This window comes from Trichosurus vulpecula, chromosome 1 (assembly GCF_011100635.1).
Source record: "Trichosurus vulpecula isolate mTriVul1 chromosome 1, mTriVul1.pri, whole genome shotgun sequence".
NCBI lineage: Eukaryota > Metazoa > Chordata > Mammalia > Diprotodontia > Phalangeridae > Trichosurus > Trichosurus vulpecula.
This window is the reverse complement of record NC_050573.1, coordinates 299,713,695-299,741,609: the sequence shown is the minus strand read 5'-3', so window position 1 is coordinate 299,741,609 and position 27,915 is coordinate 299,713,695. Positions and strand designations below refer to the sequence as shown.

Sequence of the window (27,915 nt, the reverse complement as noted above, 5' to 3'; positions counted from 1 at the left end):
CACGTTAATTTGTGGTTTTCTAAGGCATTTTTTCAGTGGGTAGAAATCTGTTTCTATTTGAGTTTGATACCACTGGCCTAGTTGACCTCTCCATGTTCCCTTCCAAATCTGTTTCTAAGATACCATGATCCTCTTGGCAGAGAGGAGGGGACTACTCAGCCAGAAGGGTCCATGTATTTCCATACCTAGTTACCTTGTCAGGTGTTTTGCTTAACTGTTTTTCCTTGTTATAAGAGAAGGTACAACTGGGGGTCTGGGGAAGGGGAAGGGAAGAATATAATCAGGAATGACTCTGACATATTTCCAAAAGGCATCTTTAAAATTTTGTTTAAAAAAAGAATGATAGTTCTACAGACATCTTTCTGGCACATTCACACTAGTGTTCTGTATACTACAATAATAAAGATGGAAAGGCTGTAGGTGTTTGTTTTTAGTGAAAGAAATCTGAAAACACAGAAAATATTAACAAACTAGTTTTAATTTTAAATGCAATTTCTTTTCACATTATAGAACTCCATGAAGGTAATGTTTAAATGCCTTTGGAAAAACTGTGGGAAGGTACTGAGCACAGCTGCTGGAATCCAGAAACACATCAGAACCATTCATCTTGGGTAAGATAACCCTTCATGTAATGCATGCTATAGAAGAGTTGCAAAAGACTGACTATTTTCCAAACACACGCACACACACAGAGTACTAATTATCTGGCCCATCCAAGAATAACAAATACTTATAACTTTTTATCAGGTGCAAGACTATAATAATGATAGTTAATAATTCATTTCACCTACATGGTACAGTGGTAAAGTGCTGGAGTGCCCTCATTAGGATGTAGATTCCTTTAGGGCAAGGACTATTTTTGCCTTTCTTTGTAACCTCAGGGTTTAGTATAGTGTCGAACACATAATAAGCACATAAATGTCTGTTGTTGCTGACTTTGAGTCAGGAAGATATGAGTTCAAATCTTGTCCCAGACACCTTCACTAGCTGTGTGAACGTGGGCAAGTTGTCTAATCTCTTTCATCTTCAGTTTCCTTACCTGTAATCTAGGGAGAATAATAGCACTCACCTCACAGGGCTGTTGAGGGCATCAAATGATCAATGTGGGTAAAGTGCTTTGTAAACTTTAAAAGCATACAGAAATGTTAACTGCTATTAACAGAGTTTGTTTACAGGTTCTTTTCCTAGATTTTCCTTTTTACCAAAGTGCACGTTAACATTAGTTTCTAGTTGCTTAAACAAGGTATTAATTTAAGTATTTTAACTATAACATAAATGAATGAATCTATCAGTCAATCATTGTTATTGTAGTCATTTGGATAAATAAGAATAAATAACTGATGGCTTATAATGTAAAATATCACCCTATCAGTAGCAGACTATGGTTTTGAGAGGATAAAAGAAATTTTCAAAGCAGTGTGACTCAAAGTAGTTAATAAAAAAGTTAATGAATGTTACAGAAATCAAGCAACAGTCTGGAGCACAAGGATTTTTGTTAGGTACTCTGTCTCTTGGTAGAGTGGTCTGCAGTATTGTTCTGAAATTGAAAGAGAAAAAATTAACTGCATACAGATTTGCATTTAAGGAAGTGTAAATTTGCAGAAGAGTCAATATGGTGTTCTGAACTTGGATTATTTAAACTTTGTAAACCAGGTTAAGTCATTTCAACTCTCTGATGCTCAGTTTCCTTATCTGTAAAACGGGTGTTACAATATTTGTACCATCTACTCCATAGGACTAATTGTGGGAAAAGTAAAAGGCTTTTTTGTAAATTGTAAAGGGCTATAGAAATGTGAGTTGATATGTTATTACAAAAAGCAACATAGTATATTGTAGAGTCAGTACTGACCTGGGTGCTGAGAGTCCTGGGTTCCAGTCCTTGATCTGACCCATACTAGCTTTGTGACCATAAAGAAGGCACTTAATGTTTGTCCACCTCAGTTTTCTCATCTGTGAAGTGGGGACAGGGGGAAGGATAAAGGAAAGAAGGGGGGAAATGGTTATAATAACAAGAATAATTGGCATTTGTATAGTGCTTTAAGCTTTGCAAAGTACTTGTCTTATTTGAGCCTCATAAACAGCCTTGCAAGGTAAGGGTGTATTTATTTGTTTATTTATTTATTTATTATATATGAGGGCAGCTAGATGGTGCAATGGATAGAGCGACAGTCCTGGAGTCAGGAAGACCTGAGTTCAAATTCAGCCTCAGATACTTACTAGCTGTGTGACCCTGGGCAAGTTATTTAACCCTGTTTGCCTCAGTTTCTTCATCAGTAAATTGAGCTGGAGAAGTAAATGGTGAACCACTCTAGTATCTTTGCCAAGAAAATTCCAAATGGGGTCACAAAGAGTTGGCATGACTAAAACAATTGAACAACAACAAAATTATTATATGTTATATAAATTTTATATATCATTCTATTCTGTTATTCTTTATTATTATAAAGGTTTAATAATTAAAATATGGATTTTTAAAATGTTTTTAGATTATTCACTATATTAATTTACAAATTAATTTAAAGTATAAACTATTTATTATTATTTATATGTTATTGTAAAGGTTATTATTCCCATCTAACAGGTGAAGAAACTGCAGTTAAAAAGACCTGCTGAGTGTCACACAGCTTGTAAATGTAGGAGGGAGATTTAAAATTCAGGTCTTCCCGACCTCAAGACTTGCTCTCTGCCAACTACATAATTACTTCACCCACCTCACAGAGGTCTTTCTGTGGGGGAGAAGCCTTAAAAGCATCCTATAAACATGAATCACGGGTAAAGCTGTTTTTGCTTTTCTTCCAGACGCATAGGTGACTCAGACTACAGTGATGGGGAAGAAGATTTTTACTACACAGAGATCAAACTCAATACAGACTCAGTGGCGGATGGGCTCAGCAACCTCTCCCCAGTTTCTCCCTCTCAATCCTTGGTGTCTCCTCCAACATTCCCCACCTTGGATTCCAGCCGTACTGAAACTCCATGTGCCAAAACGGAGCCGAAATTGATGACGCCTCTGAGCCAATCAGCTCCTACCACCCTCTACCTCGTACATACTGACCATGCTTACCAGGTGAGAATGCTTACCCAAGGCCTTGGCTCAACACAGTTACATTATGATCTGATGATTACAAAATGGTGGCATTTTGGGTCATGATTTACATACTACAGCTTAATAACTAATATTCTTTAGTTCCCTTTCTTTAAACAACCACAACAAAAGACACATCTTAGGAATTGTCTCCAGGATCCTTAGAGAACAGTTTCTCCCTAGATTTTTCCTTAACTTCTTGGTACTAAATTAAGGTATCACTGGAGAAGGAAGCAGGAATGACAGACTCAATGAGTCAAATATGACTTCACATATAGTCTTCAAAATGGGCAGTGAGCACTCTAGGAAGGGCCCCTTTGGTTGGGTGGAATCTTGGGTATTTATGAGGTCAGAGGTAGAAGCTTGAGGGGGTGGCTCAGTCTCTCCTTTCAATTAACTCTTATTCAGCTCATTGTTTTGCCTTGCCTAATTATAGTGCTCTCTGAAAGAACAGTAGCTCAAAGTTGATCATTAAATCCTCTGGAACAATCAACTTTCTTCCCTATGGTTTTTTTTTATTGTTTGGGGAGAAAGAATAGTATAACTTGACACAAATTATTTGTGCTTGTTTAAAGTGGAAATTTTAACATCTCTGCTTTTTTTTTTCATGGTTATAGTCTAGACAGAAAATCCTGAAATTTTACCAGGTACTTTTTTTTTGTTCTTTTTAGAAACCGACAATTGAACAATGTCTCCTTTTATCCCCTAGAGCTGTTAAGTAGGCATGGAAAAAGAATTCTTTGCACCTACTCCCTTTTGCTATGTTTACCCCCTCCCTAGCAGATAATTAGTTTAAGATATTAATATAGTTCTGACTTCATCTCTGAGGCTCTAAAGTGGTAGTGACAGCTTTTCTCCGAAGAAGATTTTTCCTTTGTAACTTTCTCTGTTTTTGCTCCTGACAGGCTACTCCCCCGGTGAACATTCCAGGATCCACAAAGTTCTCTCCGAATGGCAGCAGCTTTAGCATCTCTTGGCAGTCTCCACCAGTTACCTTCACAGGCATTCCAGTAAGTGGGAGAGTGTAACCACAAGAAATCTAATCAAGGACAAATTCTGAAGTTGGAGTACAAATGCATTGCAACTTAATTAAAGGTCTTTAAATTGAAAGGGAAGGAAAAGGGAGAAAACTGACTGCTGATTTCTATCAAACTGGATACAACAGAGAAAGTACTTACAACATAGAAAGATCAGTAAAAAGTCACAAAGTTCACAGTAGATAAAATCTTAACAAAAGAACCAGGAATCTCAGGGCTCAAATATATTAGGATCATAGGTTTAGAGCTGGAAGGATAATTATAGGCCGTTTAGTCCAGATCCCTCATTTGATATATGAGAAAACTTAGGCCTTTGGTGCTTGAGTTGCTTGCCCAAAGTCATACAATAGGAAATAACAGAACTGGGATTTGAACTTTGGTCCTATGACTCAAAATTCAACTTTCTACTCTGAGTAACTAGCAAGGTAAGCTAGAGATCCTAGGATAAGATGGCAGATTTTATCTCAGTGTTATCCCTGATATTGGGTTCAATGAACCAATAAACCAGTGGCTGCAGTGTCTGTGGAACATTATACCGTATTTGGAAGGATTGGAATAGGTAGAAGGGAGTAGGGAGGGAGCAGGTGAAATAAAGTAATTCTGTACATTAAGGAGAAATATTCATATGTGGAATTTGAGGAACCAGAGGGGATAAAGCCTGATACAGAGAAGTTGAATGAATATCAGTGGAAGCAGAAGCAAGAACAGCAGCGATTAATATACTACAAACACTTAAATAGAAAGAGGAAATAGATGAGGAATTAAGTGAACAAATTACAAATCACGCACAGAAGCAGGATGTAGTAGTGATAGGGATTTCAGTTACTTGGGTATTGGCTCTAGTTTTAATGGGGCTTGCTCCCCACCAAAAGCACTCCAAACAGCTTCTTTTCTTGGCCCACATTGAGAATTTCATCGTTCACCTTTCTGTCTTCACCATCAAAAACAATGAGTCACATCACTTGGCCCCTATGCTGGTGGCAACAGGCTTGTGAGGGAATTTCTTGGCCTCTGAGGCATCGATTCACAAAGTAACTTAGAGGCAGGAAGATACCAAAAGTGGAGGGAAATCTTAGACGTTATTAATACAGAGAGAAAGAAAATATCAGCAACTCCCACACTTTATGCTTACTTTCTCACCTGTACCAAATGTTCCTGAGAATCATTAACACACATTGATGGCGTCTTCAATAAGGTTATTGTTAGAAAACTGGTTTTCACAAGTGATATTCTAGAAAATGAACCACATCTTTGCCATCTCATAATTGACTGAAAGAAGTTGAGAGTGCAAGAGCCTACTGCACTTATTGTTTATTGATTATGAAAATCATTTGATTCAGAGTGAAATACTTCCTTGAACAATTTCTCTCCCATCAAAACCATTCAAAATCCCTTGAAAGATGTGGCAACAGAAATAACTTTGTTCACTAGCTCTCTGATTATAAACATCAGGTGAGGTAAAGGAGGTCAAGGCGTTTGCCCCCACCAGGCATTCTCTCCCCACTAGCCTTCCTCTTTTGCCACGTCTTCTAGCCAGGGTGTCCAGAACCTGGCCAGGACTTTTTGACTCTTTACGTGGCTTGGATAAGATGGAAATCACCAACTCTGTTCCTCCCAGTGAGGACTACCAGGCCTTATTCTCTTCACTGCCCCTGTACTAAGCAGACAACCAGCACTGTCATCTGATCTCCTGATGGAAACCAATGGCCCCTAGGCCTTGCCATCTGACCTGCTGCTGCACACTTAGGACGTCTTCATCCACTCTGAACTTCTATAGGCTTTTTCATCCACCCTGAACTTATATGTATATTTATATATACATATATGTGTGTGTATACATACATACATACACATACATACATATATACATATATACACACATACATACATATACATACATATATACATATATACATACATATATACATATATATACACATACATACATATATACATATATACACACATACATATATACATATATATACACATACATACATACATATGTGTATATATATATATATACACATATATATACATATATATATATATACTAGGTGCTTGGCATATACTTAATGCTTAATAAATTCAATCCTAGAAGAAATCCAGCACAGTTGAAAGCACTTTACTAAGCTCTGGAGATACAGAGCCAATCCCTGCTTGCCAGGAGCTCATAGTCTAATGGGGTAACAACATGTAACAACAGGCTATATACAGAATAAGTTGGAAATAAATCAACAAGCAGAAGATGCTAGAATTAAAAGAGATTAGGAGAGGCTTCCTGCAGAAGGTGGGATTTTAACTGGGACTTGAAGGAAGCCAGTGAAATCAGGAGGCAGAAAGGAGGAAGGAGAGTATTCCTTGCTTAGAGGACTGCCAGTGAAAATGCCTGGAGCAGAGAGAGGGAGTGTTTTGTTTGAATTGTAATGAGGGAAATGTCACTGGATCACACAGTATATAAAAGGTAAAAGGTATAAGACTGGAAAGGTATGGAGGGACTGTAGATGGTGAGGACCTCCAAATGCTCTTTGCATGTAGATGACATTGTGCTGGTTGCATCAAGCCCTGGAATGATACATAGCCTCCTGGAAGAAATAAAATATTTCTCAAAAGAGTTTGGCCTGACCATCCACATGGGGAAAAAAGAGTGGATGAAAAAATGTCTATTGCCTCAGTTATGAAATAGAATTGGATGGATCACTAAGAAAGACGGTACAAATACACAACAATTTGAGACCTAAGTTGAAAAGGAAGAGGATAGTATGATGGATTGCCCTCAGGAAACTGCGAAGTTCCTCTAATAGCACCTAATTTCACGCAGAAATAAGGACCCATCTTTTTGATGCCAGTGTTTCTATTGATGGTGTTACATGGCTATGGTATGAAACACAGCAGTCTCTAAATTGAAAATTAATAATTGTCACACAAAGTTGCAGTTTGTAAAGTGAATGTGGTTAAGCAGAAACCACTAGAGAGGCCTAAAAAATAGATTTTTGAAATGATAGCTCCATAGGTTATAACATTCTGAATGGACAAAAAAAAATTTGAAATCATTATTTTCCTCCTGTGTTCTAGGAAATCCATACTATTTGACAGGTTGAAAATAAATTAGTACATGGATGTTCAAATGTAAATATTACATTAAAAGCATACGATTTGACATACTAGATGATTGCTACCTTGATAATCACCACTAAGCTCCTTGATTTGAAACCATTTCATTTTAAAATATGTTGGGCCTTTTCATAGCTTATCATATAATGTAAAGACCTGCACACTGTTGATACCCATGGTTGTATTTAATTTCCGATAAGGCTTAGTAAGTGGCTTATGATAATAGATACTAACTTGCTTTTTCTTCCTCACTCCCTTCTCCAAGATCCTTTCAAAAGCTTCTTACTGTCAACCTTTGGCAATTCCCAGAGGTTTTCTGCGAGGGCTATGGTATCCTGCAGAGCTGATAAAAATGAAAGTGGCTGAATCAATTATACTGCTCTCCATCAATGAATATTTATTAAATTCCATCGAGGAATAGCTCACAGCAAAAGGCATCCTGTGGCAGCGTTTTCAGCAACTCTGTCTCAGCCACTCTCACTAAGTGTAAAATACTGCTGGAATTCGATTTCCAAACAATACAATAGATCTAAAGTCTTCGTGAATGTTTCCTGTTTTGTTGAATAGTAGTGACTGCCAGTAGCACTGGGGATCTAAGAATGCAATTAGCAGCAGCACTGAATATAGAAGGGAGAGGGGAACAGATTAGGCATGTAGGTATTAGTTGACTTCAAGCAAGAACATTGATCCCCTGTCACATTGACAGATCGTTCCCAGCGGAGGTGAACATTCAGTCCATTTTGGCTTCTCAGGTAGTCATGAAAAGGCCTCTGTGCCTTACACTGTCATTTTTATAAACAACTCCATCAATATATACTTGGTATAGCAGAGACAGGAACAGAATTATAGAGATACATATAGACTGTCTTCAGTGTTTGGGGGACCTAAACAGTCTTTGAGGTTTTGACTTGGGAAGCTTTTTCAATAGACTGAGCTGTACTGCTAACCTAGAGTAAAAGCAGGCTCATAGTGGAGGCGCTGTAGCACAGGTATAGATTTCTGTCCAATTATGATCTTATCCTGATGCTTGTCATCTGGCCTTTATGACTAGACAGGATGCAAAGAAAATCTTAAGTTTTGGCATTTGGCAGATCAAATCGTGACTGGATGACATTCCTCAAGCCGAAGGATAAACGAGTCATTCTGATAGAGACATAACCCTATCTTACAGTGTATTTTTGTTGTTATTTTTTAAAACCTGCCTTACACTTGGTGTTCTTTTGGGAAAACAGTAGGATGCCTGCAGAATAGCTTTTGTTATATTTTGGCTACTCAGTAAAGAATTTAATAATTTTCATGGACAGAAAGAAGACTGGGTTCCTACCTTTATCTCAATGTTTGCACTTTCAATGGCTTGTCATATATTTGACCATTTAACTGACTGTTAAAAGGAAACATTTAATAAGTATTAAGATGGGGAATGGCAGGGAGAGGAACAAAGAAAGAAGAAGAGGGACAGGGCTCCTTGGTGCAAACTCTGACAGAATTGCCAATTTGTTCTTCAGCCACAAGATCCTGAGACAGTTTTTGCCTAGTCTGACCCAGCCTGTAATGTGGATCATCTCAACAGTCACTCTGGCCAAGTCTTTGTTAATACAGGCTTTTAAAAAACTGGATATTTTAAAGGCTTTTGTTTTGCTCTAGAGAGGAAGAGGTCTGGGTACTGTAATGATTTGTACACTGCCAGCTACTGTCACCACTCAGTTGCTTACTATAGACTCCTTACAGACACTTTCCATTGTACTGTAGGCTAGTAAAAAAGGCCCATTGCAGTGTGGCAAATGAGTGGCTCTTTAAAAGGCTGCTTTCCTCTGTTGTATATCAGCAGTATTCCAAAAATTTTCTGGGTAGAACCCCTCTGACAGTTGGAGTGCCTAGAATAATGCTAGCCAGACTGAAACTAAGAACATATAATTTCCCTATGCAAGTCAATTCTAATTCTTCTAAATAAGTGTAATTGAATTTTCAAAAGGTAGGTAGGAAAATTATGAATTATAATGAGCTGGCATTAACAATGTCTGTGGCTGTGTCTAAGCTAAAAAGTGTAGCAGTCTCCATTTTGTGAAGTGTTCTTTGTACTTAAAAAGTAAATGTTCAGAATTATTACCCCACTACTTAAACATTTTTTCTCCCATATTTTTGAAGACCTAGTATTAAATGGGTAAATATTTCCCCCATGCTCGTCAGATGAGAATAATCTCTACCTATGAAATCCAGGGGTTTGAAGAGCAAGGGAGAAGGGACAGTTCTAAAATATCTGGCCTTAATGAGTTCCCTGGATAAGAGTTTTTCCCAGCGATACTAAAGCAGATAAAGTTGATTTGCATACTTATGAATATAAAAAGACGTTTCCATCTTCTATGTTCTGGGAGGGGAAAAAGATACTTATTAATTACATATTTCAGGAAAAAGTTTTCCCTAACCACTCATTTTTTTCTTTTAATTATTTCTATGCCTAATTCTGCTTCCTTATGACTAGATCAAGAGCTTATAATAATCTGGTAGATTTCATATCATTTGATAAAAAAGCATAAGAACAAAGTAAAGTAGAAGGAGGCTTCAGGGATTCAGAATGGCACTCCAAAAATGAGATGGCATTCTTCATTCCTGATGTTCACATCTGACCTCTTCGAGGAAGCTTTAGAACAATGCAGGATGAGGTTGCAGGTGGGGCTTCATTTCACATCTATAAGATTGGATAAGAAATTCTCCCACCTTATTAATGGCACCACTGATATCTATAAATCAACTAATCAACTGCCAGGTGAGGCAAAGAGGCTTTTTCTCCATCTTAGATCTATGTTGAATTCATAACACTCAGGGTTACAACAAGCAGAGATCGCAAATATCCAGGAACAAACTTGAACCTGATTTCCTAAGACTGGCAACTTCAAACTAAGCCTACAGAACTAAGATAAGATAGACAAGGAGCACCAATCTTCACATAGGTCATTGATTCAGGCTGGCATTGCTGTATTCCAAACCCAAGATAGCTTCAGGCAAGAGTAAAGAAAGGGTATGTTCTACTTGAAGCAGCTCCAGACTCCTGAGACAGACCATATGAACAATATCCCTAAGAAATATGAGGAGAAAAAAAGCAGAAATGGTATTATCATTTAAGATCTCACTACTTTCAGCAACAAAAGACAGAGCCAACTTGCAAATGTTTGCAGCAGCCATGGTTATCTAGAGCTGAGGAAAGCTGTGTGGCTGCATTTTCAATTCCAATTCAAATTCAGCAGACATTATTAGGTGCCTGCATTGTGCACAGCCCTGAGAGGAATGAGGCAAAACAACTAACAGTCTGTGATCTCCAGATGCATACATTCACCTAGAGAAAATAGCATGTAAACAGATCATGTGATGAATGATCATTTGAGGAAGTAAAAAGTATTAACAATTTAGAGAAGTTAGGAAAAGCTGCTGGCCCGTGAGCTGAATCCTGAAGGAAGCTAGAGATTCTAAGAGGTTAGGAAGGAATTCTTTCTATGCCTGAAAAGAAAACCTGTGTAGAAAGACGCTCATGCCATAAGTACTGACATTTCAAAAACAAGAAGATTTTAATATTGATATTAAATACTATAATATTTTGATAAAATTCAAATCTAATAGAATAATTCTTGCTCACATAGCAATCTTGGCAGAAAGTATAATATTAAATAAGTTATTCCTAATAATTAGAAACTATGGAATAATCTGTAAATATTAATTTAGTGAAGGTTTTTTTCTGACAACCCCATGAAATTAGATAGTATGAGTAATTTTAATCCTCATTTTACAGACAAGGAAACTGAGGTTTAATGCCCACAAGTAACGTGAGTAGGAAGTGGGGGTCAGCACTCAAAGTCAGCCTTATGAAATCTGGATCGGTGCTTTTTCCATTACACTAAATTGCCTCCGACCTTTTTCATCAAGATTAAAGAATATCAGAGGCCACAAGGTACAAGAATATAGTATAATATGTTCACTGTTAGTTGCCTGTTGCATAAGAATTTCCTGGAGAAAATACAAACTTTAACTATAGAGCCTTCAGTCTGACGGGAAGCTAAGACAGATATACGAATTATCTACAGTTGATGGTATTAGAGACAAAAACACACTTCATTGGCTTTCTGTATTAATATTAATAAACTCCATACCCTGAAGAAGATCATATGCTTCTGATGTTACTGGAGAACATGTTGAAATTATAGAATATGAAAGAAAAACTTTCGTACTCCATATTTTGGGCACACACTTGCCAGAGATAAATTTATTAATTAATTTAATTATAAGCCACTTTGCCAAAGAGAGAAATTCAAAAGGGGCAAGGTTTCCCCCAAGACTCTGTAAGTCTTTATGGCATAAGTCATTTCTATTCACAATTAGTAGTATTGCCAAATGAAAGACAGAATTCCGAGAAATCCCTCTATAGCCACTCTCTCTAAGGAGTCTACTTTCCAAGTGGTCAAAAGCATTGTAAATGTAAAGCAAGGTGCTTCTGCTAATTGAATTAGACCTTTTTTCCTCTCTTTTTATCTTTACCCTAATCACTTTTGGGGAAAGGAACCCTTCCTGAGTTAATTGGGGGCCTTTCTCTTTAGAAACTGGTTAGGTCTTTGATAATGATTTCAAAAGGTTTTAAAGTATAGACACTATTTCAAAATTGGTGGTTAAAGATTAATAAAGGTATCTCATTAAGATTAAACTAAATAAGTTATTTATGTTATTTTGTAATTGATGTGGCCTAAAGAAAGAATTGGGCGGTTAGAAGTGGACCGGGGAGGTGGACTTAGTATGTTTCCACAAGAAGTCAGTCAGCTAGCATCTATTAAGCACCTGCTATTTGCCAGGCACTTTGCTAAGCCCTGGGGATACAAAGAAAATACAAAAAAAAAAATTTAAGTCCCTGCTTTCAAGGAACTTAAAGTCTAATGGAGGAAGTGCCATATTTCCCCATGTATAAGATGCATGCTTTTTCAAAAAATTTGGGGTCTAAAAACTGGGTGTGTCTTATACAGTAGTTGTAGGTTTTTTTTTTACTTGCATTTCTGTTTCAACAATCTGGCTAGCAGCTTCTGTGGGGGTATAGGATTCACCCACAGCCAGCACCCAGAAAGCTGCCAACAGCACAGGTTCTTTTGATCTGCTTAATTAAGGAAAGCAAGGTGAAGGGGTTGACAAGCTTACTTTTAATTCAGCATTCAAATATCATTCAGTTAGCTCAGGGGAAAAAGCCAGCACCCTGAACTTCAAAACAAAATGCAAACAAATTTCAAACATCAACAGACTTTGTCTGATTCAAATCCCAACACAGAGTTACCAGAGATCAACAAAGTTCCAGCATCCCATACAAGCTGAAGGGCTCCTTAGCTACAGCTGCCCAGAGTCTCCTCATCAACACCATCTCCAGAGCCCTGCACCAATGGCTCTGTCCTCCCTTCTTATAGGGCTTCAGATATCATCAAACATCATCTGAATCACCAGAGCTCAGGGTCTGGTGATTGGTTCTTGAGTTGGCTCCTCCCCTTAGGACCCTGGGAAGTTCACATCCACATGGATTAGGTTAACACCTAATGGGGTTTGGGCCTGGGGCTTAGCACCTAGTAAAGCTCACTGAGATAAATTGAGTCACTCAAAGAAAATAAAGGCCATTCTGGTTACACTCCACCCCTTGTTCTAGGATACATAATCTAATCAGCCATGTATCCTAGAACATACATTGTGATCCAATTGCAAAGGAAACTAACACATATCATTCATAATAAGGCAAAACATGTCATTCAGTGACATTTCCAAATATTGGTTTACAATTCAAATGTGACCCACCCCTAGGTCCCAGCAAGATAATTTCTTCAGTCATTCCCAAAATAATTGTTAACTATTCAAATGTCCACCCCTAGGTCAAAGCAAGTTAATCTCTTAAGCTCATAAAGTGTCCAAATAAAGTGCTTCTTCAGCAGCACACTGCCATCTCAGGCTTTTTCCCAGTATCCTGAGGCACAGGCATGCTTTAGTTAGTAAAGTCCTAAAGCAAACAGACAAACAAATAGAGTTCTCTTGGGGATGTCTCCTTCCCAAACTGCCATTGCAGGCTTCCACGTGGCACCCAAAGTCCCAATTTCAAAGAAAGAGTCCAAACAAAGTTCTTTTGGGGTCTGTTCTCCCCATTAAGTTCCATCCCCCGGTTCCAAGTCCCAAGGGTCCACTGGGCAATAAAGCCAACAGGGTGGGGTCCCTGGGGGTCCAAGGCACTTCCCCCACCCCAACAAAAACAAATCCATGCCTCCCTCCTGGATCCGAAGCAGCCCAAGCTGAAGGGACCAAAAAGGCAGACTCAGTGCCTTGCTGCAGTTTCCATCTTGCCCCAGGGCTGGACTTCAGGCCCCTGGGTTCCAACTCCAGCTGGCCTCACCTGGCTTCTTCTGGAATCCCGATGTAGGTGGTTCCCCATCTTTGTGCTCACCTCACCAAAGTCAGCTGGAAAGCAGCTCACTGCTCTCACCTTTCCAAAGTTCTCATGTAGGCAGTCTTCTGCTCTGTCTGGGTCAGTGTTTTGGCAGCTGCAGTCTGCTTCTTTTTTCTCACCAGCCCCTCCTGCCAAATCTGTAGGAAGGCCATTCTCCACTCCTGTTTCAAAACTCCATATACAATATAATCTCAAGACTTTCACCCTTTCACCACAGTCCTCCAGGGCCAGGCTTATCAGCTTAAGCCCTGGGAAGAAGGGATTATCTCCTGCTCTGGGCCCCTGGGAAACCACACCCAGCACTTCCTCCGGCCCATTTTCCTTCAGGACTTTGTTGCTCCTGAGGCTGTACAGAATCATAGCCACTCCAAGTACAAAGAGCAATCCAAAAACTGGGAAACATTCAACCAGCCCAGTACCCCAACACGCCATGCTTCCTTGTTAAAGCCAGATCCTGCTGACTATGCCATATGTTTCAACAATCTGGCTAGCAGCTGCTGTGGGGGTATAAGATTCACCCACAGCCAGCACCCAGAAAGCTGCCAACAGCACAGGTTCTTTTGATCTGCTTAATTAAGGAAAGCAAGGTGAAGGGATTGACAAGCTTACTTTTAATTCAGCATTCAAATATCATTCAGTTAGCTCAGGGGAAAAAGCCAGCACCCTGAACTTCAAAACAAAATGCAAACAAATTTCAAACATCAACAGACTTTGTCTGATTCAACCCCAACACAGAGTTACCAGAGTTCAACAAAGTTCCAGCATCCCGGTTTACAAGCTGAAGGGCTCCTTAGCTACAGCTGCCCAGAGTCTCCTCATTAACACCATCTCCAGAGCCCTGCACCAATGGCTCTGTCCTCCCTTCTTATAGGGCTTCAGATATCATCAAACATCATCTGAATCACCAGAGCTCAGGGTCTGGTGATTGGTTCTTGAGTTGGCTCCTCCCCTTAGGACCCTGGGAGGTTCACATACACATGGATTAGGTTAACACGTAATGGGGTTTGGGCCTGGGGCTTAGCACCTAGTAAAGCTCACTGAGATAAATTGAGTCACTCAAAGAAAACAAAGGCCATTCTGGTTACAATTTCCTGCTTTTTAGTGCTTGTTTTCGAGTTCATTGTTGTAGATTTTTTTTACTTGCATTTCCCGCTTTTTTGAGCTAGTCTTTGCGCTGATTGTTTCACATTTGTTACCAGTATATTTAGGCTACATTTTGCCACATTCTGCCCAGAAATGGCTCAGAAAAGTTTTTTGTACAGTGCTGAATTCAAGTTAGAAGTGATCCAGTTTGCAAAAGTGAATGGAAATCATGCTGCTGAACATAAGTTTGGTCCTTCTCCAACTGAGAAAACAATCCGAGACTGGCTACAGGAAGAAGAAACCCTACTGAAAATGCCAAGGCAGAAGAAGGCCATGAGAGGCAAGTCAGCAAAATGGCCTGATTTAGAGAGGGAATTGAAGATACGGATTGACGTGCAAAGGGCAATTGGAATTCCTGTGTCCACAAAGATGGTTCAGCATGAGGCAAGAAGAATTGCTGATGAAAAAGAAGTTACTGATTTCAAAGGAGGGACACAATTGGTGCTTCAGGTTCATGAAATGGAATGGACTAAACATGGGTACACGCACCAGACTTGCCCAAAAGATTCCTGAAAGCTATGAGCAGATGAATAAAGCTTGAGTTTAATAACTTTATATAATACATTTTTTTTTTCAAATTTCGGGCCCCAAAATTAAGGTTTGTCTTATACATGGGGAAATACGGTAACGTGCACAAAAGGTTTACAGATGAGATCTATACTGGATGAATTAGGCTTGTCTTAGAGCCAAGGTTACGAAGATTAAGAACTGGAAAAGGATTTTTGCAGAAAGATGGGACTTCAGCTGAGACTTCAAGGAAGCCAGCAAAGCCAGGTGGCAGAGGTGAAGAGGGAGAGGGTTCCAGGATTGAGGGGACAGCCAGTAAAAAGCTCAGTTAGAAGATAGACTGTCCTGTCCAAGAAACAACAAGGAGGCTCCAGCCAGTTTCCCTGGATCACAGAGGAGAGTAAGGTGCAATCTAATAAAGAACTGTTACGTGAAAAAATATTCTTTGGGAAGTGTTAGTATTCCCTCTAAGAGAGAACAGATGCTCATGACGATTTCATTTCTAAAGAGTTATAGAAGACAGGTACTTTTTATGTAGTAGACATTTTTCTTGCTAAATATTTCTTCTGCTGTTTAATTTGCTGCATAGTTTTCCCGCTGTGGAAGATAAGGTTGTGGGGGAACTAGGAATTTATTTAGTTTTGGGTTTGTTGTTTTTGTTTTGTTTTGTTTTTGAAAAGAAACTTGCAATTCCCTAGGTAGATAATCCCAGATGCACTTATGATGATATATAGATAAAAATCATACAAGAGAGAGGTTGTGGTATCTGCAGTTGATGAAATTGTGAAGTTAATCAAACCAAAGAGAACAGGCATTGATTGAAGAGGGAAAATCTGAAATAGTTTAGTAATCCAAACACATTGAACAGAGAGAGCGCTCTCTTACTACAGCATTTGAGTGAGGGTCAAAGGATTTCAAGTTTCAAACTTCTCTCAAGAGTTTACTTTTAGTTTAACTGCCTCTATGGAGATTTTTCTAAGCGAGAGTCAGTTAATTAGAGGTAACCTAGCAAAGAATTCTGAAGATATCTAGTCCTACCCAGTTATTTGAACTTCGACATGTCTCTGTGCCTTAGTAGCTATCCTCTGTAAAATCAGGATAATGACCTTTGCCCTACCCTAGAGGAAACTTGAGAAGATGATAAAAATAGATGTTAAAAACTGATTTTTAAAAGTACCTTTCAAATATAAATTATTTCTAAGGATAGCTTCTAAAATGCACAAAACAGAAAAATATGGCTTTGACACTAAAATTCCTAACTATACCAGTAAGACAAGAAAAAGAAAATGAACTAGAATAGGCAATGAGGAAACAAAACTAGTCACTCTTTACAGATGATAAGATAGTATACTTCCAGAACCCTAGAGAATCAGCTGAAAAGCTAGTTGAAACAAGTAACAACTTTAGCAGAGTTACAGGATATAAAATAACCCCACATTAATGATCAGCATTTCTATATACACCAACAAAACTTAGCAGGGAGAGATAGAAAGAGAAATTTAAAATAACTACACACAATGTAAAATACTTGGTAGTCTGCCTGCCAAGACAAACCCAGGGATTGTATGAACACAGTCATATGGAAAGACTTACATGAACTGATTCAGGGTAAAGTGAGTAGAAGCAGGACAACATTGTACACGGTAACCGTATTTCCCCATGTATAAGACACACCCTTTTAAAAAAAATTTGGGGTCTGAAAACTGGGTTTGTATTATACAGTGGTTGTAGAATTTTTTACTTGCATTTCCCAATTTTTTGAGCTTCTTGTCTTTGCGCTCATTGTTTTGCATTTATTACCGGCATATTAGGTTATGTTTTGCCACGTTCCACGCAGAAATGGCTCAGAAAAGATTTTCGTACAGTGCTGAATTCAAGTTAGAAGTGATCCAGTTTGCAAAAGTGAATGGAGATCATGCTGCTGAACATAGGTTTGGTCCTCCTCCAACTGAGAAAACAATCCTAGAATGGCTATGGGAAGAAGAAACCCTACTGAAAATGCCAAGGCAGAAGAAGGCTATGAGAGGCAAGTCAGCAAAATGGCCTGATTTAGAGAGGGAATTGAATATATGGATTGAAGAGCAAAGGGCAATTGGAATTCCTGTGTTCACAAAGATGGTTCAGCATGAGGCAAGAAGAATTGCTGATAAAAAAGAAGTTACTGATTTTAAAGGAGGACACAATTCAGGTTCATGAAATGGAATGGACTGAGCATGCATACACATACCAGACTTGCCCAAAAGATGCCTGAAAGCTATGAGCAGATGAATAAAACTTGAGTTTAATAACTTTATGTATTACGATTATTTTCAAATTTCAGGCCCCAAAATTAAGGTGTCTTATACATGGGGAAATATGGTACTCTGATCAAAACAGTAATCCAGGACAGTTCCAGAGGACCAAGGATAAAAGATGCTAAGCACCTCCAGGAGGGTGCTAATGAACTCTGAATGTAGAGTGAAGCATACTTTTTTTTTTACTTTATTTTTATTGTTTTGTTTGTGCTTTCTTTTACAACATGACTATTATGGAAAAATAATAATAATGGTTTTTGTAAGGATGCCCAGATGTTTGCTGTGTGATTTAAGCTTGGCCCTTAACCTGTATGATCTCCACTGCAAGTGTTAGAGTGGATGAGCACTGAATATCTGGCCAAAATTCTGAGTTCTCACTTCTGAGAATGAAGGACCATGCCCTTCTTATTGCCCTAGGGGGAAGGGGGCAGGCTTGTTTGCACCTCAGGAAAGGTGTGAATCCTCCCTGAAAAGATGGTATAAAAGCAAATTTTGGAGATGATTCCAATCATTACCCCTGTAGAGTACTCCCGAACAGGAAGGCTTCCCATCTCCTCTGCCTCTACACATGGACGAGGTTGCAGGGTCGCAAATGGAAGAAAAAGACGAGGCCCTACATTCCAGAGACAGCTATGCCTCCTCCCCAGAGGACTTGTCTGTGGATTCCAACAGCTCTGAGGAAGAGACTGAAAATGAAGAGGAGCAGGATCATGGAGATCATTGGGAACTCAGCCTGAGGGAAACCAGCATACCAACAGTCACAGAGCTCTGGCCACAATTTAGGCATGGAAAGACTCTTCGTTTCCAACGACTCTTTGAGACCCAGAAGACACCATCCATGTGGCATGAGGTAAAGAGGCGGCTGAGAAGGAGAAAAAAGCAGAAGGCACAGTGTCCCCCAGACCCTACCCTGGGGGGCCTCCAGATGTCAAAACCACCAGGCCCAGAGGAATGCCTAACAGATGATGAGACAAAAATGATGGCTCCAGTAGCCCCTCAGCCTGGCTCTCAATTGGCTGACTGTTCCCAGGACCCTCACTCAGAGGAGGTGGCCCCATGGCGGTATGGCCCTGCCAAGTTTTGGTATGACATGCTGGGGGTCCCTCCCCATGGTAGAGGTTTTGATTATGGGTTTCGACTCCGAGAAAAGTCACCGGAAGAGGAGGAGACAACTCAAACAGACCACCCCTTGCTGAAGGATGAAAACTTTCTGATGGTCACTCAGAAGTCCTGGGAAGATGACATAATTTGGGATAGCAGAGACATCCAAAGTTCCTTCCCTGATGCCCAAAAAGTTTCTCAGGCAGGATGGATTCCCTCTGAGAAGACCAGATTTCTCAAAACAGGTACCCATGACCCTTCTCAGCCTGGTGGGTCCATTTTCATTCCTGAGAGTGAAGACCTCATCTATAGCTGCTGGGAAGACAACATTATTTGGGATGCCCAAGCCATGCATAAGCCACTATATCCTACAGTCCTAACCATTGATCCAAATGATGAGAACCTCCTGCTGTTTGATATCAAGGAGCCTCAAGAAGTAGAATCCGCAGCCCAGAAGCAGCCGTCTGAGAAGAGCCAAATGATGCGAAGATGCAGCATCATGGGAGAGGATGAGGATGAGGATGAGCAGACTCCAGCCCAGCTGAAAGCCAAGGACCCCTGGAACCTGTCCAATGATGAATTTTACTTCCCCCAGCAGCATGGCCTTCAGGTTTCCTTTAGGGACCCTATAATCCAGCATTCACTTCCAGCACTGAAGCTACATCCCAGCCTCTTTCCTACCCACATGGGAGCTGAGCAACTCCGTCTGTTTCATCGACCACCAGTCAGGTGGCTGGACAAAGGGCCCCACTCTGTCCACAGCTTGACTTTTCACATCCAAAAGAAAGCCCAGGAATGGGAGCAGGAGCTGCAAGCTTCAGGGGGAGGTCACATGTTTTTTATGAAGGCAGTTCAGGACTTGAGTGGGCAGGATGGAGATCTCATTCTGGTTGAGTGGAGTGAGGAGAATCCACCATTCTTGAACCAGGTCGGAATGGCTTCCCAGATCCGGAACTATTACAATAGGAAAAATGGGAAGGACACTGGGCCTCCTGCCTACCAATATGGGAACCCTGTGTTCTATTCATCCTCACCCTTCCTGGGGCAGCTCCATGCTGGACAGTTCTTACAAGCTTTGGAAAACAAACTTTTTCGGGCTCCCATCTACCCACATCGGATGGCAGACACAGACTTCCTGGTTGTGGTGACCAAAGGAGGCTATTTTCTGAGGGAAGTGAAAGATATATTTACTGTTGGGCAGCAGTGCCCGCTGGCTGAAGTTCCTGCCCCCAACTCAAAAATGGCAAAGAATTACATCCATGAATTCCTCCAGGTGTTTATATATAGGCAGTTTTGGAAGAGCCCTCACAGGCCTCGGAGGATTCGCATGGAGGATATCCACAGGGCCTTCCCCAGAGTTTCTGAGACCAGCATTCGAAGGAGGCTCACTAAGTGTTCAGATTTCCATCGGACAGGGATCTATTTTAATTGGTGGGTGCTGAAGGCTGGATTCCGCCTGCCGAGTGAAGAGGAACTGAGTGTCATGATGACCCCAGAGAAATGTTGTGCTTTGTACAGCATGCAGGCTGCCCAGCAGCGCCTCAAGGATGCTGGCTATGGGGACGTATTCCTCCTGAACACAGAGGAGACCGATGACAAAAGCATGTGTCTCGATAATGAGGTCCTGGCTGCTCCATGGAACACAACTCGGGCTTTCCTAGCAGCCACCAAGGGGCAGTGTCTGCTGGAGGTGACAGGAGCGGCTGATCCCACAGGCTGTGGGGAGGGCATCTCCTATGTCAAAGTTTCTTGTAAACCCAAAGAAGAAAACAAAACCAGCTTGAAGGAAGGGGGCGTGATGGGTACTGATGCAGACCTTCGATGTCTCACCCTGAAGGAAGCCCAGAAGTTGCTGAGGATATCTGGGATTTCAGAAGAGGAGATCCGGAAGCTGTCCCGCTGGGAAGTGGTCGCAGCTGTCCGAGCCCTGTCTACCAAGGAGCTACACTCAGGGACTGAGAACAAAGCCCTCACCAGATTTGCACGAGCCCCCCATTCCTCAGGAGCAAAGCAGCAGAGACACTACCAGCAAGAGGTCCAAAGAATTTTTGACCTCCAGAACAGGGTTCTCTCTTCTACCGAGGTGCTGACCACAGACACAGAGAGTAGCAGCTCAGATGAAGAAAACAATCATACGCTGGAGCAGATGTGTCATGAAGTTGAGGACCTCCTGGAGGGTAAGACCAACCCTCAGAAGCTACAGAGAGAGAGGGAAAAGCAGGAGCTCCAGAAGCTGCAGCAGATGATGCTCAGAGGTGGGGGTGCTCACCTCCAAGGCAAAGGCAAGAAAGAGAAGCAGGACGGGGGCTCAACCACCTCAGCTCCTGTATCTCTGGTTATCCACCGGACTTATATTGATGAGTCTGGCAAGGAGTATGTGCAAAGTGAGACAGTCCGGGACCCAGCAGTGATCAACACATATATCCTCCTGAGGAGCACCAAAGATGAGGACTCCATCCAGAAGTTCATTCTTTCAGATGAGCAGAAGCAGCAGGAATTGCGGAAAGAGAAGAAAAGACTCCAAGATAAACTTCGCCGACTGCGCATAGCAGAGGAAAGGAGAGAGCAGAAGGAACAACTTCCCCCAGAGAAGCTTCCCACGCCCAAGGCCCCTAAATTGAATCTAATATGTGGTCACTGTGGATCCCATGGCCACATTAAGACAAACAAGATATGTCCAAAGTACTGCCCACCCAAGGACCTGGCCCCCAGGCTCAAGGTCATGACCCGGGAACAGAAGGAAAAGGAGCTGGCTAAAAGAGTCCCTCAGGAGTCCCTTATCAAACCCCAAGGAACCAAAATTTTCATGAAGGGAAAGCTATTTGAAACCATGAATGAAGTCGAAAGTGAGACTTTGAAAGTGAGAGCTGAGAAACGGCCCCTGCCTGAGAAGAGCCAGTCTGACCCTCCCCAGAAGAGACGATGTGTGCCTCTGCCCAAGCAGAACCAGCCTGGCCCTCCCCAGGAGAGAAGATCCATGCCCATGCCCAAGCAGAGCCAGCCTGGCCCTCCCCAGGAGAGAAGATCTGTGCCCATGCCCATGCCCCAGAAGAGCCAGCCTAGCCCTCCCCAGGAGAGAAGATCTGTGCCCATTACCCAGAAGACCCAGTCTGGCCCTCCCCAGGAGAGAAGATCTGTACCAGATCCCCAGAAGAACCAGTCTGGCCCTCCCCAGGAGAACAGATCCATACCCATGCCCATACCCCAGAAGAGCCAGCCTGGCCCTCCCCAGGAGAGACAATCCATACCTGTACCCCAGAACAGCCAGCTTGACCCTCCCCAGAAGAAACGATGTGTACCCCTGTCCCGGAAGAGGCAGCCTGGCCCTCCTCAGGAGAGACGATTTGTGCCTATGGACCCTAATGAAAGTTTGAGCTGCATCCGGCATCCATGCCAACCTGCTGTTCCTTACCGTCCATCCAGGAGACATAGACAATCTGCTCATCCAGTACTATCTCCCCAGGTCCCTTTGGAAAAGCCTGGGAGGACTCCTGTGAAGCTTATGGCCAAACCCCTTCAGAAAACTCTGCCACCTCCAGTCCAGTTAGCTATGAGTGAACCTGAACCTCCCTCAGAACTCCCACGTAAAGACTGGAGTCTTCAAAATTGGCTTAAACGGAAATATAGAAGTTTAACAGCACCTTGCGAGAAAGGACCAGACTTCATGGCCCAGACTCAGAAATCAGGGATCCCTCCAAGCAAGGCAGGCCAAGTTCCTCCATACCTCCTGTCCCATTCTGCTAGGAAGTCTCAGAATCCCTTAACCTGTTCAAAACCGTGGTTGCATGATTCATCTGGCCAGCAGTGCAAAAGGCCCAGAAATTCCTTATGCCAACCTGGTCAGGCATTGGCCCAGGAACCCACAATTGCTTCCAAACAAGTTCCTCAGGACGAACTGGGCAGATCACTCCAGAGATCCCCATTGGACAAGGACACACAGCCAGTCCTCCTACAGAAGTCAGGTGCAAGGGTACCCCAGATTCCTTCTCAGGACAGAATTACAAATGGCCTGGCCCTGAAGCATCAGAGCAGTGTTCTGTATGAGGATCTCCAGGTTTCTGACACAGATGAAGAAGAGGAGGAGGAAAAAATATCGACTGAATAAAGAAACCCAGAGAGTATAACATTTTGCTGTCTTGTGATATGGGGGTGGGAGGGCTTTTGCAGGTGGTGAGGAAATAAGATGAAATTTTGGAGAGTCCTGGTGATGTGCTTGAAAGATCATTTTATTTGAGATCAAATGGCCTGACTTCAAGCTCTGGACCTTCCCAACATGTGGCCTTAAGTCATTCAGCCATTGTGATCTCCAGCTTCTGTGTCCATCTCTAAGAGCAAAGCATTGAGCAAGGTGTTCTCTAAGGCTCTTCTAGCTTTAGACCTGATGATATTTGAACCAGAAGAGTGGGGGGAGGGGTGGAGACAAGACAAGGTCAATCCTGGAGCACTTTGTATAGGAGGGAGGGCCTGCGTCACTTTGCTCTCTTATTGTGTCTTCTCACAAGCTGTGCAGAGCTGGTGATTCTCTACCCACATCCCTCCGCTTGCCACAGACCAGCATTTTTATCAGGGAGATTGGGGCCTGAGTCACCAGGAAGACCATGGGGAGAACTACAGGGGAGAAGACACCCTTGCCTACTTCCTCTACACTACCTGGCCTTTAAACCCCATTCTCAGTGTTGTAGATGGTTTTGTACATTGGGTAGCGGGGATGGGGGAGGTGGGGGGGTGGGGGGAGGTGGTGCCTGGGAGATAGGTTTTGTGAGCAGGAAATGGAAAATGGGAGGGTATGTGACTAGATCCAAAGCTAAGACTACAGATGGCTTCTTCTGATTCTGCTATTTACTTATCCAGGGGATGAGTTCCCTCCTCAGTTGCCGGAGAAAGAACTGATACTGTCTGAATACAGACCAAAGCATGCTATTTTTCACTTTCTTTAATTCTTTTTTTTAAGTTCAAGTCATCTTGTACAAAATGACTAATAGGGAAATGTTTTATGTGATTGCACATGTATAAACTATATTGGTTTGCTTACCTTCTCAGGAAGGAGGGAGGGGAGGGAATAGAATTTGGAATTCAAAACTTTTTTTAAAAATGTTTTAATACATAACTGGGGGAAAATATTATATATTTTAAAAATTATATACAAATGCAAACTGAGCACTTACCCTATCATTGGGGCCTGGTAAATATTAATGTAGAAGGGGTTGTTCGCTCAAGATAAACCTATGCCAGTAGCAATCTCCAATACCGGGTAAATCTCCTAGAACAGCCCATGTGTTGTGCAGAAAATAACAGCGAGACGAGACCTGGGTTCAAGGTAAATTTTAAGTGTGGATGTATTGCTCAAGCACACAACTACCTGGAGTATGCATTCAAATCAGGCAGTCCCGAACTCAGGGACTACAAGGCTCATAACAGCAAAAACCACAATAACACAATTAGGGAGGGTCGCTAGCGGAAGCAGTGATGTACAGAAGCAAAGATCAGCCATTGGTTGGATCCATAGCTCAGGGCTAATTTGGGAATATGGCGCAAGGGTACAGGGGTGCAACCCTCTTGTGACATGGGGGTCCCTCCTAGGTCGTGATCAGTTTCCTAGAACAGGGTGGAGGGACATGAGGCAAAGGGCAGTGGAATTCCCTAGAACAGGCTGGAGTCATGTTCCGGGTGATGGGTGGGGGACCTCTGTATCCCCTGCTTGGTCAGCTATGTTCTGGGTGAAGGGACCTAGCTTGACGTAGCTTGGTCAGCGGAACAGTTGCACCATAACCCAGGGTGTGGGGACCCTATTTGGTAACAGGGTAGTCCTTCCTTAAGATAAACTTGTATCTTACCCTGGGACTGATCCTTACACATAAGGGTGATTCAAGGGAAAAGGGGGGTCAGGAGACTAGCCTTGGGCAATCTACCCAGATCTATGCCTTAAGCTGTTTCAAGCCATACAGAGTGTAAGGCAAGGACAAAGACAAAAATATAAAGGGATTAATGGTGGGCTCCAAATTTGGGTGTGACACATGGAGCAGAGAGAACAAGCCCCCAACAAGCCACTTGATACTTCGTGGCTCTGAAAGCATGATCCCTTGGTTTCTGCAAAGTATTTTAAAGTGTAAATAAAACTTTTCTATTTTTGAAAAAAAAAGTTAAAAGTACTTTTCAAGTATAGATTGTTATTAAGGACAGCTTCCAGAATGCACATAACAGAAGCTTGGTATTGTTCTTTGGCTGTCGCTGTTTTTAACATGTTGTCTTTCTCGTTTTACATTTTAAAAAAAAAGCCATATTGTCATTATCTTGTCTGTTTTAAAAGGCAACCTCTGGGAAGACAGAGAATGTGCCTTTTCTTTGAGTAGTCAGTCTGTGTATCCAAGTGTCTTACACAGCAGAGTGTGATGAGAGGGAAGACTTTAGAAAAGCAGACATTACATTATAAATTGTGTTTTCTTTGTTTTCTACTAGGTTTCCCCAACACACAATCGTCCTGTGGGCATAGGAGAGCAGAGACAACAGCAGACTCATTCAGTCCTGTCTTCACCTCCCAGAGGAGCAGTCAGCTTAAGGTATGAGTGCTGAAACGGCAGAGAAACAGGTCCAGTCCCGAGGGAACCAAATCACAATTAGAAATACACCAAAGGAACAGGGAAATAAGAAACAGAATCTTCTTCAAACTCATCTTGTGGTAGAATGGTATAATTAAAATCCCCTTTCCTTCGGACCTAATTTTTGCATTCATAAGTCAATGACCCAGAGTTGTCAACTGGAAGGTGAAGGAGAGTAGTGATGAAATTTTTAGATTAAGTTTGTTTTATTAAGGGACAGGTAAAGGCATTTGTTGTGTTTAAGGCTCTCTAGCTATATGAATTCAAGGCATAGATTTTTGCTATGAGCTTTGTGAATTCAGAGTTATCAGGTCCACTTAAAGTCTGGGCTTCATTAGATCAGTTTTCTATTGGATGAGATAGTGTATTTTCTTAACAAATCAAAGAAGACCTCCCAAAAAAACCTCACAGAAAGAGCTATAACTAAGAATTGTTGTACCCAGGGCAGGGTGTAGAGGGGACCAGGAAGTACTCTTAGAACCCACTGTGGGGACCTTGGAAACAACCACAATCAACCAGTGTGTCTGCAACCACACTTAGACACTGTGGATTCTTAGGCTCCAGAGTCCCTAGCATGCCTTCTTGAGATGCCATGGAGGGCCCTGATGATCCAGTGCACTGAGCCACAAAGATTGGGGTGGGCGAGCAGTGCTAACCCATAAAGGTGGAGGTCAGCATGGAAACCCAGATAAACAGGTTGAAACCAAGTAGGGCCTATCACCACTCCCAAAAAGTACATTAGGGACAAAGCCTACCCCTGGCAAAAAAAAAAAAGGTCAAGTTCAGGAACTAAGACTGGAGAGATGAGTAAACCAAAGAAAACACTAACTACTATAAGGAATTCTTGTGGATACAGAGATATCAAAAAATTCAACCTAAAAGAGAGTAACTATAAAAACCAAAAGCAGAGAGTCAAGGGAAAAAAAGTCTGTTTTCCACAAGGACTATATGAATACCCAGAAGAAGTGAAGTTAAAGATAAAAAATGAAATAAAAGATCTGAAAGAATCAGAAGAGAATAAGTAACTTAGAACATAAAGTGGTAAACCTTACTGAGATAATGAGCTCATAGAAATCATTGACTTCTGAAAGAGCAAGAAATATGAAAACAAAATAAAAAGACTAAAGAAATAGAAGAAAACATAAGATATCTGATATCAGAAACAACTGACCTGGAAAAATGGTCAAGGAGAAGTAATTCAAGAATGGTCTTCCTCTCTGAAAATTATGATTTAAAAAACAAAAGGCATGGACACTGTATTTCAAGAAATCATAAATGAGAACTGCTGAGATCTTTTAGAACCAGAGGGCAAAGTAAAGATAGAATGAATCCACTAATCTCCCCCTGAAAGAAATCTCAAAAGGAAAAGTCTCATAGATAAAATATAGAGCTTCGAAGTCAATGAGAAATTTCATATTGTCTTCTATTTTTTTATTCTTTTGGTTTTGTTTTATAATGTCTTGATTTCTCATAAAGTCATTGGCTTCCATTTGCTCCATTCTAGTTTTTAAGGAATTATTTTTTTCAGTGAGCTTTTGGAATTCCTTTTCCTTTTGGCCAATTCTGCTTTTTAAGGCATTCTTCTCGTCATTGGCGTTTTGGAGCTCTTTTGCCATTTGGGTTAGTCTCTTTTTTAAGGTGCTATTTTCTTCAGCATTTTTGGGTGTCCTTTAGCAAGCTGTTGACTCATTTTTCATGATTTTCTTGCATCATTTTCATTTCTCTTCCCACTTTTTCCTCTATTTCTCTTACTTGGTTTTCAAAATCCTTTTTGAGCTCTTCCATAGCCTTCAACCAATTCATATTTTTCTTGGAGGCTTTGGATGTAGGAGCTTTGACTTTGTTGTCTTCTTCTGGTTGTATGTTTTGGTCTTCCTTGTTGTCAACGTAATATTATATAGTCTTGATTTTTTTCCACTGCTTGCTCATTTTCCCAGCCAGTTGCTTGACTTTTTAACTCTTTGTTAAGGTAGGTTTCTGCTTCCAGTGTGGAGGGTGTGCTGTCCCAAACTTCAGGGGTTTTGTGCAGCTGTTTTTAGAGATATTTCTAGGGACCTATAAATTTTCAGTTCTTCCAAGGTTGTATGATCAAAGGAGAGGTGTTTACTCCTCTCCTGGCCTGGGCTGTGGCCTGTGAGTGACCACAAGCACTCTCTTCTGCCTTGGAACTGTGAGGAGGATTCCCTCTCCACTGCTGTCACAAGCTCCACCATGCCAGTGCTCCTCCTCACCCTGGGACCACCGCCTAGGACCGGGACCCAGATTTAAGCACAGGCAAAGCAAGAGAATCTGCCTTAGTGCCAGCAAAGAGATCCCTGCAATCCTCCTGTGATCAGCCCCTCAATCCCCCCACTGTCTGTGGGCCAAGAGCTCCAGAAGCAGCCACTGCCACTGCCTCCATGGCTGCACCCTGGGGCTGAGACCAGACCTTGCTCCTCTCTCACCCAGGTCTCACAGACCTTTCCTACTGACCTTCTAATTTGTCTTTGGCATTGAGGAGTCTGGAAACCACCATAGCTGCCAGTGATTCAGTCCCCTGAGGCCTGCTTGGCCCAGTCTGTGCCTGCATGGCCCATGCTGGACTTCGCTC

The 27,915-nt window shown here is 41.6% G+C and overlaps 1 protein-coding gene across 1 annotated transcript in view; it reads left to right on the top strand.

The window, feature by feature from the left end:
* Positions 1-27,915, top strand: part of ZNF704 (zinc finger protein 704) — a 371,808-nt gene that overhangs the window by 334,635 nt on the left and 9,258 nt on the right. Inside the window, exons 5-8 of the mRNA XM_036742126.1 lie at positions 511-611; positions 2,800-3,067; positions 3,991-4,095; positions 25,186-25,286. Coding sequence (XP_036598021.1) covers positions 511-611; positions 2,800-3,067; positions 3,991-4,095; positions 25,186-25,286 — 575 coding nt within the window. The remainder of the gene's footprint in view (positions 1-510; positions 612-2,799; positions 3,068-3,990; positions 4,096-25,185; positions 25,287-27,915) is intronic.